Source organism: Ochotona curzoniae, unplaced genomic scaffold (genome assembly GCF_017591425.1).
Source record: "Ochotona curzoniae isolate NIBS_2020 unplaced genomic scaffold, NIBS_Ocur_1.0 contig_1071, whole genome shotgun sequence".
Classification (NCBI taxonomy): Eukaryota; Metazoa; Chordata; class Mammalia; order Lagomorpha; family Ochotonidae; genus Ochotona; species Ochotona curzoniae.
Window position 1 is genome coordinate 203,102 of NW_024464939.1, and position 12,510 is coordinate 215,611.

The 12,510-nt window shown below is 44.2% G+C and overlaps 1 protein-coding gene across 1 annotated transcript in view; it reads left to right on the plus strand.

Moving 5' to 3' along the window:
* NECAB1 (N-terminal EF-hand calcium binding protein 1) overlaps nt 1-12,510 on the plus strand; it is a 203,502-nt gene that overhangs the window by 181,907 nt on the left and 9,085 nt on the right. Inside the window, exons 11-12 of the mRNA XM_040993280.1 lie at nt 10,041-10,118; nt 11,273-11,364. Coding sequence (XP_040849214.1) covers nt 10,041-10,118; nt 11,273-11,364 — 170 coding nt within the window. The remainder of the gene's footprint in view (nt 1-10,040; nt 10,119-11,272; nt 11,365-12,510) is intronic.

Sequence of the window (12,510 nt, forward strand, 5' to 3'; positions counted from 1 at the left end):
GAAATAAGATGAAGAAAACATCTTGAATGAGAAGTTTCAACTAGGTTGAAATATTCCCTGTTGCATGCAGGCAACCAACACCTGGTTTAGCGTCCTCATTGGCAGATGAGGTCAGATCCAGCCATGTAGCTGTGGTTGTCCCCTTGGTAGCACACTTCATGAGCTGATGGACATTCTGGCCATAAGGAATTAGAGGGGGCTCAAATCATGAGTTTAGATCTGATGTGTCCAAATGTAAAGACATAATGCAGTGTGCATCTCTGTATCCAGACCAAAGACAGACTCCCAATGAAATCAGTGAATATGTCCTGACTGTAGGATACTGGATCAAAAGGTGGAGGAGGAAGGAACTTGGGGAGGTGAAGGAAAATCCCAGAGCCTATGAAACTGTATCACAAAATAAAAATAAAGTAAAGTAGAGGAGGGAAGAATGAGGAAGAGAGGAAGGCGAAAGAGGAAAAAGATACTGCTTTGGGAAAGCTTTTAGCATAATTGTATATGTGTGTATGTATGTGAATGTGTGGGGGGGTGTGGGTGGGTGTGGATGTGCATATACAAACACGTGCTTTGAATGCTTGTGTTTTTCTGTCATACTGTAAGTAACCATGGTTATTCACACTCCAGCAGAACACTTCTCCAGCTAAGAAGACTTACTTTGGGATGCTACTAAGTGTATGGGTTGAGGAAAGTTCCTTACAGCCCAGAGCTTCACCAGGAGCTCCCTGAGGTGTCGCAGGGTTTACTGAAACAGACCACCTGCGGTGCTCCATGGCTGCCATCCACGCAGATCACGGACGTGAGCTGCGGTCACCACTGCAGTTGCCGTCGCACCCTCGCAGCCTCTAGCTGACTGGCCGCCCCTCTGGAGCATGACTCCTTAGGGCCATTGACAGCTCCTGGTCTGCCTCGTGGTGCCTCTGGGACAGGAACACACGAAATGCTGTGCTTCCATTATTATGCTGCTTCTTGTTACACTCAGAAAAAAAAAAATAAAGATTTTTACGTCCTTTTAGTTTTTATGACTCAAGAGAAATTTACCAAGGTGGGAATAGATCTAGTTTTAAGAAGCCTCATTGAAAATTAAAATTGCACACTCTGTAAACTGGAAAATTCGATCTCAGTAAACTCCTTTACGGTTGGTGACAGTGTAAGGAAAGTGAAAATGTCCAAGTCTCAAAGCAGTTCTCTGCAGATTGATTATATATTATACATTTACAGAAATGGCACGCTCATTCATTTTGTACTGTTCAAAAACACCGAGTTGATTGTTGGAAAAATAACCTGCAGCTGCTAGAACAGCCCCAGGGAGCGGGGGAAGAGGCGATGGGAGCCAGGAGTGGACAGATTCATCCTGTGTGCTGCAGACACTGCCTTCTCCCTAACCAGGGAAAGCTGCTCTGTCGGCTCCTGCCATGAAGAGTGAGGAAGGAGGATGCTCTTCCTGTCAGATGCTGTCAGCCTCTCCTGCTCCTTTACACGACCTAATTCTTTAATGTTTCTTCATTCCTTGTTATTGCTGATTGTTGAGCTAATTTGTCTGGCTGAAATTATCAAAATGTAAGCTTTCAAATGCAGTGGGCATCGGAGTGGCCACACACAGAACATAGATAGAGAAGGATGCTACGTCAATCTCTGTTTAAATTCCATGCTTTTTAGATGTACCACTTAATTGAATTGCATTTTTTTCATGTATTAAATCAGGAATAATCAACTTCTGATCATGCCATCAGTCATGCTGCCATACTTGCAAAACCATTGCCTAGTGCTTGGTTGGTATAGCTACCTGAGTTTCACAGTTTTTTCAGTTTTTGCCCCTTAAAGCTGAGTTCAACCTTTTCAGGGTTAAACAACATATACTGCCACAAACTCAGTTGATTAAGGACTTTCAAGAATAGGCATTTTGCATCCTTTATAACGTATTCTCACTTCTTATTTATTTGAGAGTTAGAGCTACAGAGAAAGAGAGAAGGAAAGACACAAAGAAAGAGATCTTCCATCCACCGATTGTCCCTACAAATGGCGACAATGGCCCGGCCTGAGCCAGGAACTTCATCAGGTCTCTGATGGTTATACTAGGGACCCCCGCACTTGCGCTATCTCAGGCAGTTCAGCAGGGAGACGGATCATAAGTGGAGCAGCTGAGGCATGAACCAGTGCCCATATGGGATGCCAGCATTGTTAGGCCGAAGCTCTAATTTCTCCAAAATGCTGGCCCCTCTTGTTTCAATTTTATGGCAATCATCACAGGTACAATTCCACCGAGATAAGCAGGAAACACTGCGATTTGGTTTTTTTTTTTTTTTTTTTTTTTTTTTTGACTATACAACCCATGTTTACTCTTCTGGACAGAGAAATCAGAGTTTAGAGTTGAAATGGATAAGATCCCTTCTGTGCCAAATACAGCCAGGTCTAACTTTCTTGAATTCAAACCACTGAATCAGAAAAGTTTCGCCATATAAATATTTGACGGAGACCCCAAATGTTTGGCCAATTTGTCATTGTAGTTAGACACTTCAATTTTTTTTGAGAAAAAAAAAAATTCCACGAGATCAATTGTGAGGAAGTACACACACACACGCACACACACACACACACATACACAATTGATGCTACTCTTCACTGACTGTGTAGTCTTGAAGGCTTGCTAATTCCAGCTCAGCAGTATGCAAGTACCAGTCGCACATATGTGACATATACAATGTGTTCTCAGGGCTTACTTGACACCAGAGAACAAGACAATAATTTATGCTTCAAGATTCTGAAATCTGCTAAGGAGAACAGGATAGTCAATCATCAAAGTTATAAGGAAAACTATATTACTGGCCTTAAAATTTTGCAGATACTAACTGGAATCAATTTTTTTAGCAGCACTATTTATTGGAAATTGAGAGTTAGAGGGAGATAGAGAAAGAACCCTTCCATCTGCTGATTACTTGCACAAATGGTCACAATAGCCTGGAGCCAGGAGCTTTAGCTAGGTCTCCAATGTGAGTGGCAAGGACTCCAGCACTTGATCCAACTTTCACTGATTTTCCCAGACCATTAGCAGGAAGCTGGGTCAAAAAGGGAGCAACCTGTAGTCCCCACCCATGTGAGCTGGAATTGGGGCTGGACCTCGCCTGTCCAGGCCACAATATCCACTGGCAAATGCCTAGGTGAGGCGGTCCATGCTGGATGGGGACGCAGCACCCAATCAGCACATGTGAGAGCAAGGGGGGAGGGATAGTGAAGGCAGTAGAGGAGCTACAAGGGACTACTTTGCTGGACCACCACTACCACTGAAGAACATGAGTTGGGATGGGGGCAGACAAGGCCAAGCAGGACTATAACTCCTGTGGGCCTTATGTGAGCTAGTTCAGGGAAATGCCAGGCTAGGTTGACTGTTTCTTCTGGTGCATGCATAAGCCAGAGTGTGTGGGGGTTGGTTGGGCCTTGCCACAGCATTAGCTGGCAGATGCTGGCATGGGGGCAAATTCTGTCAAGTTAAACTGCAGAACCACTGGAAAGTGCATGATCTGGGATTTGGAATGGCCCCGGTAGGAAACAGTGAGCACCTCCTTCTTGTGTTGCCACTCTGACTGGTGAGCATGAGAACCAGAACTAGGGCAGGCATGACTAGACAGAGAGTGGCACCTGCTGGCACATGTGTGGACTGGATAGTGAGGTTGGTTGGGTTGAACTAGGTTTTAATGCCCATTGATATGTATTAGAGCTAAATGGGATGTGGGACAGACTGGACCAGTGTGCTGTACATACTGGCAAGCACTGGAATCAAGGCAGGAGGTAGTCCTGGTGGTAATTATTGTGGCTAACTCTGACTAAGCGGCCACTCCCACTGGCATATGTGAAGGCCAACTGTGTGGTGGGCAGGATCGGGTTGTAACACCCACTGGTTTGTGCAGAGACAGGGCTGGAAACAGAACTGACCCAGCAAGTGTAATCACCAACATATGCATAAGCTGATTGGAGCGATGGACTGTACCGGACCCAGTATTGACAAGCACACACAAGAATCAGACCTGGGATCGCCTCAGATGAAGTTTCTTTGGGGATCCTCCCAACTGAATCGCTGGACTCAGAACCCCAATCCTGGAGAGAATTGCAGGTTCCGTGTTCTGATAATGCAGTGCATGTGTCAGAGCTGGGACTGTCCAGTGGCTTAGATGGAGCAGTGGACAGCATATCCAGGTGCGTGTGGAGGATAGGGCAGTACATTGGAGTCTGCAGAGAACACTGGGTACCACAACAGAAGATGGAGGACAGAACAAATCAATCAACTACCCTGGCCAAGTGTCAGCAGTGACTATCTTGGGCAAATGGAGATTCTAGGGTGGACTCCATGAGCCAATGGATTCTGGACAGAGTTCATCGTGCTTGGAGTGGAAAGATTGGCAGTAATTCAGAACTGTTGAACTATGGAAACCTTTTAAGCTGCACCTCAGAGCATGCCCCACATTGCAGACCCTGGGGTAGTGTTGGTTGACTGCCCTCCATCCAAGGCTACGGAAGTATTTGAGAGGTTGGGTATGGCTTCTCTCCTTATCTCCCCTCCCCCAGATACAGGAAGTAAAAAAGAGAGAATGTGGAAATGGTGATGTCACCCACCTTCCTGTAGCCCTTGACCCTTATCACCCTGATCAACTATATAAAAATAAAATAAAATAAAAATAAAATAAAATAAGATAAAAAGAAGAGGAGCAGCCAGGACTCAAGATAGCACCTATATGGAACATAGGTGCTGGCTTTACCTACTATGCCACATCACCATCCCCAAGTCAAATGGTCCATATTGACATTAGGTGAAATGAACTGGTGGCCAGGGTTCGGCCTACAGCAATGTGGGGACTGCACTTCTATTGTGTCTCTTCTTGGTCAGCCCATGTGAGCCAAGGCAGAGCCGGACACACAGGAGAAGGGAGAAGCCAGGAGAGAGCAAAGTGCAGTCCTTTACGGGCCATTGCAGCAGGTGAGAGCGCCAACCCCAGCTGTCCCTGAGCTCACGTGTGTGCTCTAGAAGCCAGTTCACTGAGATGTTTCCCGCCTCCAGGAATATTCAAGAAAGTTCAGGGCTGATGCCCTCGGGGATACAGTCAGAGGCGGCCCAAGAGCTCCTGCTTGAGTTGGCACACGTGAAGGGTCCCAGTCAATACCGAGATGTCAAGGGGAAAGACAGGTGGTGTTCCTGGTCCTTAGAGTCGCACAATGATTCAGAAATGAGTCACACAAATAGTTTGCAAATAACTGAAAGCTAATCATTCAATACCCGTCTTCAAAAAGAAACAGCTTCTGACGTGTATCTAAAACTTAGATAACTAACCTTTTTTTCCAGTCAGTACCAATATTGCCTAAGTGTCATGTGCGCGCACTGTTCTGGCTGGCCCGTGGCTGGAAGCATCCCATCCGTAGAGCATCTTCACTGTGTTTCAAGATGGAATCTGCGCTTAGCCATCCCTGCATCTGCTTGTCATGGTTCTTATGCTTTCTATTCTTTGTAGAAGTACAGCTTGGTCAATTATAATCCCTAAATTCCAGATTCTGACTTATTCACTACTAGGTCTAGTAAGTTATTCAGCCTGTCCCTTCCTCAGATTTTTATTTATAAATAATGGAAAGGGACAATGGAAAAAAAAAACACAATAGCACCCACCAGTATAGACAAAATGTTTTTTTTTTTTTTTTTTGGATTGGAAAGGCAGATTTACAAAGAGAAAGAGAGACAGAGAGAAAGATCTTCCATCTCCTGGTTCACTCCCCAAGTGGCTGCAACAACCAGAGCTGAGCCGATCCGAAGCCAGGAGCCAGAAGCCTCTTTGAGCTTTCCCATGTGGGTGCAGGGTCCCAAGGCTTTGAGCCATCTAGTACTGCTTTCCCAGGGCACAAGCAGGGAGCTGAGTAGGAAATGGAGCAACCAGATACAAACTGGCACACACATGGGATCCCAGTGCGTGCAAGGCAAGGGTTTAGCCACGGAGCCATTGCACCGGGCCCGGAAATGTTTTCAACTGTAAGTAGAAAGCTCAGAAAGTTGTTCCTATCCACAGTGCGTTTACTGTTGTTCTCCAAAGGAAGGCTGCAGAGAGAGATTGCAGTGTTTGTCCCAGGCTCTGTGAGCCCCACCAGCTGCCCATCACCGGGTGGCTGTCGGGGAGAGGTGGCGCAATCCCAGCCCGCTCTGCTCTCCTGTACAAGCCATGGACGCCGGCCTTATCCCACTTGCCCCACTCTCCAGGCTACTTCCCTTTGCACGTCGCTGACCAGAATGCAAGTCACATGGCCCTCCGCAGCTACAAGGGAGACTAGGAAACAACTGTCCAGCAGAGAAGAAGAAGACTAGCAGCAACAGTCCGATTCAAGCACTGGGTCATCAGATTCATTGTAAAAGTAACGAGGACAGAGTTCTATAAGCAAGAGATGAGTAACATGTGAGACAACAGCAGACAGAGTCAGCCTCATGGTCCTCGGAATAACTGAAGGTACAATGGCTTAATTCATGTAAACTGTTCAGATCGAGGCCTGGAACTAAGCAATGCAGTCTGCAAGTCATGCTCACCGAGCCCAGCACAACTGCCTAGCAGCTAAATCCTTACCTTACATGTGCCAGCATCCCCTGTGTGTACCAGTTTGTGTACTGGCTGCTGCACTTCCTATCCAGCTCCCTGCTTATGGCCTGGGAAAACAGCAGAGGATGTCCCAAAGCCTTGGGCCCCTGCACCCACGTGGGAGACTTGGAAGAAGCTCCTGGTTTTGAACTGCTCAGCTGTGCTCATTGTGGTCCCTTGGGGAGTGAATCAGTGGACAGATAATCCTTTTCTCTGTCTTTTCCCCCTTCTCTCTCTCTCCTTCTCTCTGTAGATCTGCCTTTGCAATAAAATAAATCTTTAAAAACAAATCATTATAACCACGATTATCAAGACTTCCAGTATTCTTGGCTTACTCATTCTCGCTGCTTCCACCGATGTCTATTTTTCTAGTTTCTTTTCTAGTCTGCCTCCCCTGTTCTTACTTAGAACTGTTAGGGCTTAACTTTGATCACTACACATCCAATGAATATGCTTTTTAGGGTCTTATTAAATGCATGATGCCACCGTCACCACCACACACACACACACAGAGGCATGCATGCTCTAGATGCACAGGGGTTAAAACACCATCCTATGTGTGGCCTCAAGTCCTAACTCCACTCCACATCCTTGCTTGCAACTGGTGCAAACTCCAGAGGACAGCAAGTGATGGCTGAACTCCAGTTTGTGGGTCCCTGCTCCACACTGTGGTGACAGAGACTGAGTTCCTGGTCCCTGGCTTCATTTGGCCTGGCCCAGGCTGCTGCGCTTGCCTTCGGTCTGGCCTGGCCCAGGCCGCTGCAGGCATTTGAAGACTGAATCAGCAGGTGGGAAAAAGATCTTTTGACCTTCGACCCTTTCAAGTCAAATATTCACACACATTTGGCGTGTGTGTGTGTGTGTGTGTGTGTGTGTGTGTGTGAAATACTAGGTTAAGCGTTCTACATGCAAGACTTTAATCCTTATAGTACTATTGTTTTCACTATTTCACAGATGAGGCTCATCTGGGATATGACAGATTCCAAAAGCAGCATTAGTGCAATTTTAATATACTTAACAAAATGAAGTAATTTGCAGGAGGCAATTGATGAAAAGACTGAAGTATTGGGTGGGTGGTGGTTAAACTTTCTTCTAAAGAAAAGCGTAGATGAACATTTGCCCATTAAACTGTTGGGTCATAGATCTCTTAGACGAGGCTGGAGGCTACGGTTTCCCTTCCCTGATATAAAGCATTACTGCACATTAACTTGCACATCATCTTGGGGATTTCAAGGAAACCTCAAGAAGCCCATCCATGAACTCCTGGGATTAGAAAACCACACACTTTACTTATTATTTGATTTTTATTATCTTAGCAGATTTCCTATTGAAAGGCTTACTATATTTACTACATTATACTTTAACAATGTTTAGGTAAAACTCTGAAAAACACTAAAGTATTAACGTTTTGTGTGTAGTTGCTGCCACCTGCTGGTCACACAAGTAAATCGCAACTTCATAAATCAATTTCATTGGTAAATTGTTTCGAATTAACTCAATCCTTGTTTCTTTTTTAAAAACGATTTTAAAAATATATTTATTTATTTTTATTGAAAAGGCAGATAAACAGAGAGGAGGAGAGACAGAGAGGAAGTGGCCCCAACACCTGGAGTTGAGCCGATCCTGAAGCTAAGAACCTGAAACTTCTTCCGAGTCCCCCACATGGGTGCAGGGTCCCAGGGCTTTGGGCCGTCCTCCACTGCTTTCCCAGACCACAAGCAGGGAGCTGGATGGGAAGGTGGCTGCCGGAATTGGAGCCAGTGCCAATATGGGATTCCAGCTCATTCAAGATGAAGACTTCAGCTGCTACACTATCGCATCGGACCCTCAGTCCTTGTTTCTGATCCCTCACTTTGCTTTCTCATCTGAATATATTGTAAAATACTACACTTATTCACAAGCTGTGCGTTTACAATGAATTGTTTGGAAACATTGATTTTGATCATCTTAAATGTATTCATCTCTTCCCTCCATTCTTTAGTGTCCACGTTAAGTTAAACTTCATCATGTCTATTTCACTGCCTTTTTAGCTGCTCTTCCTTTGTATGATTGACCATCACACCCTACTCCACATTCCATCAGAAATATCTTAAGCTTTGCTTCTATGAAAGGCAGCGTAATGGAGAGGAGGGACACAAACAGCAAGGACTCTCCCCTCACCTGTTTTATTCTTCAGATACCAGCCACACCTGGGGGAAGCCAGGCCGAGGCTGGGCATCAGCAGCTCCCTCCTGGTCTCCACATGTGCAAGCTGAACCCGGATTCCTGGGCCACAACCTGCTGCCTCTGAAGTGTGCCACCAGTGAAGTGGGTTGGAAGCACCCGTAGGACTCAGGCGTTCCGAGGCGGGAGGAGGGCATCCCAAGCTCCACAAGCTCAACCACCTTGTCCTGCCCCCGCCGAAGGATGCTTAAAAACAGTCCAGCCATATCGGCTCCCTGCTTCAAATCCATAGTCACCTCTGATTGTTGTAGGATTAAAATCTAGATTTCACCCCCAACCCATATTCAGTACATTCTCTTTTCTTCTCTCTTCCAAAACATACCACTACATGCCTTCAGATGACTCAAAGGGCTGGAAGAAAATTTGTCTTTCAGGGCCCAGTGGCATGACCTAGAAGCTAAAGTCCTCGCCTTGAACGCACCGGGATCCCATATGGCCGCTGGTTCTAGTCCCGGCAGCTCCACTTGCCGTCCAGCTCCCTGCCTGTGGCCTGGGAAAACAGTCCAGGATGGCCCACATCAGCCATTGCGCTCACTTGGGGAGTGAATCATCGGACGGAAGATCTTCCTCTCTGTATATCTGACTTTCCAACAAATAAATAAATCTTAAAAAAAAAGTGTCTTTCTCAAATTGGAAAATTAATTTTATGCCTTGAGACTTACATGAGTAGAAGACAGACATCTTCTATCTGTTGATTCACTGTTCAGATGGTCACAACAGCTAGGGCTGCTTCAGGTTCAAGTCAGGAGCTAGGAACTCCATTCTGGTCTCTCCCATGGGTGGCAAAGGTATGGGTGGCAATTGGGCTATTCCTCTGTTACCTTCCCAGGCACATCAGAGTTGAGCTGTGATTCCAAACAAAAGCTGCCAGTTCAGGGACTGAGTAAGCCTATGAACTTGCCAAGAACTGTGGTGGCTGATACTAACAACCCAGGAGCATCCGAGGCAGGCGGCGTGTGCTCAGTTTGCAAAATTCTGGCACAAGGGATGCTCTGCAAATCCGAATACACGGATGAGATTTGTGTAATGTTCTGGCACTTTCTCCGTGATTCGAAACCCACTACTCAATGGGCAAGCCTGTTGGATCGCATACAGGAAACTTCAGGTCATTCTCCAGAAATAGAGATCATCTTTCCTACCGCATACAGAGACTGTTAGAAAATCAGTGTGCTTTCTGCATTTCCAGTGGCTAAATATACCTTTTCTTGTTCATTTCAGCATTTCTATACAGAAGCATTCGAATGAATCTCGCTACATGATTTATGAGTTCTGGGAGAACAGTAGCGTATGGAACAGGTAAGTTTCGTGCAAGGTTGATTTTTACGAAACCAGAAAGGCAATAACATGGACGATGGAATTTAAGGACATTAGGACAAGGTTAAAATCTGTGTCTTTTGCTCATTATCCAGAATCCCACACGTTAGGGATTTATTCTGTGAATCAGAAAGCACCTCTGTCGAAGCACAAATACTTTGAGTAACGATCCACTGCCAGTGTTATCATGTTGCTGACCCTTCTGATGAGCAGGAGTTGTGTCTAAGGCAGGCAGCAGTGGCAATAAGCATGGAGAAAAAGATGGCAGCAAATAGAAGGGAGGGAAAAATCTACCTCTGAAATTGTTTAAGGTAAGCTCTGTGCTACTTATCCGCAATAAAATGGCACATGTTGGTACACATTACCGTAGCCCAACTACTTTTCTAAATGTCTTTAAACCAAAAAAAAAAAAAGGAAGTGGATTCAAGACACTACTGGGAAAACATTTTTTAAAAAAAACTATTTGAAATCTAAATTATTATTACAAATAATAAAATTAATTAGAAAAATAGGATGAAGAAAGTTTTGCTATGCTGAGATAACAGATAGTCTGAGATAACACAGCTCTCCAGAAGGCTATCATTTTAGAAATTTTGTACAGGGTCCTGCAAGCAAGGGAGGATGCGAAATCCAGTGGACGTGTTCCACCTACAGCTTTTATTGTTGTGGCTGTAATAAAAGAACTTTGTGCTACATCATAAAAGCAAAATGAGCTTTAGGTACAGACAAGTCCTTCAAGACACCCTTGCAAGTGTAAACGTTTAGATTACTTTTATTATTCTATAAGGAGACAAAATGCAGACCCTCCTTTTAGCTAGCCTACTTTTTAACCCCTAACAGCCAAGAGCTTATGTTTTAACTTCTTACTTCTTGCTAAACTTAGTCTACTTCATATTGTTTTAACCTGTGAATAAAAAAAATTAATGCTCCCATTTTAAAACATTCCTCTACTATTTCTGAAGACAGTTGTTAAACTACCCAAGCTTCCCCCCCCCCCCCACAGATACATAATCCTTAAAAGAAGCCTGTATCCAGGCACTTAATGTAAGTTGCACAAAGCCTTGCCACCTTCTTTTGATCTCTTCTGCACTCTACGGATAAAAATACCCAACGTTAACCTGTGATTATTTATGCAGCCACCTCCAGACGAATTATAGCAAGACATTCCAAAGAAGTAACGTGGATTTCTTGGAAACTCCAGAGCTCACCTCTACTATGCTTGTTCCTGGTAATTACCATAGATTCACAATGCTTCTATGTGCTTTTATCTTTTGTTTAAAAAGAAAAAAAAAAAACCTACATGCACTTCCCACATACGAGTTTCAACAGTACTCTTCCTTTATGGTTTATTTTTCTCTCAGAATTTGGGGGCAGGGAAGAGATCTGTGTATTGATTCTGCTGCCGTTGGTCCACAGCTGACCCTATTTGTATTCTGGGTTAACTAAACCTATTAGCGTTTATTTGCTGGAGACCTTCAAAATATTAACAAAATACGAGTCAAATAATTGTAATCCGAACATTATCCAAATGTTGTACATCACGTTTTATTAAGTTGCAGATTAAAATAAGTAACCCATAAACTGGAAACTAGAATTATGTAATGAATATTTATTGTTATGGCAGCTGTCAAAATAATACTTATAACTGGAAACAAGATGAGTGGAGATAAAAAGAGAAACGAAAATGATTTTGTCGGAGAAATCTGGCCTAGCTAAAACTGATTTAACTGAGAATCAGAATCCATGTCTTAATCTGCCATTACACTTACATAACGGTTAAAAATATAGTTATTGATGATTAGTATATACTTGGTCCTGAGGTTACTGGGGTGCCTAGCCTGTTTATGGGCGCAGGTTGCACTCCATGTCTGAACACTAGTGTCCTGGACTCAAGAAAAGGTGCCAAGCAGAAATGCAGTCCCTATACCACCTACTGTTTTCAGTTTGACAGATTCATAGCAAATACAAATGACTCCAGAAAAGCAGCCTACCACAAGGCATTAGCAGGAAACAGTGCTTTGTGGACTTACAGAGGAATCAATTACTTACTTCAACTAATTCAGTTTATGGAGAAGATTCTCTAGAGGGACCTAAAAGAGGAGACTTGGACAAGAAAAGTGTACTTCGGTAAATTTTAGACATGCCTAAATCAAAGAAATGTGAATGTGCTTGGCTTATGAGTATAGTCATGAGTAAGGCTCATAATATGGTAGACACCAACGAGCACAAAATGGGATTGAGAATGTCATGATCCCATACATGTCAAAGGCTTTTAAGACTGAGGAGAATCAAGATGGTGGAATAGGTTAAGGACACATTTAAACAGAGACAGAGAAACATTTAATCAGGATGAAGAAGAGAGGACACATTCCAG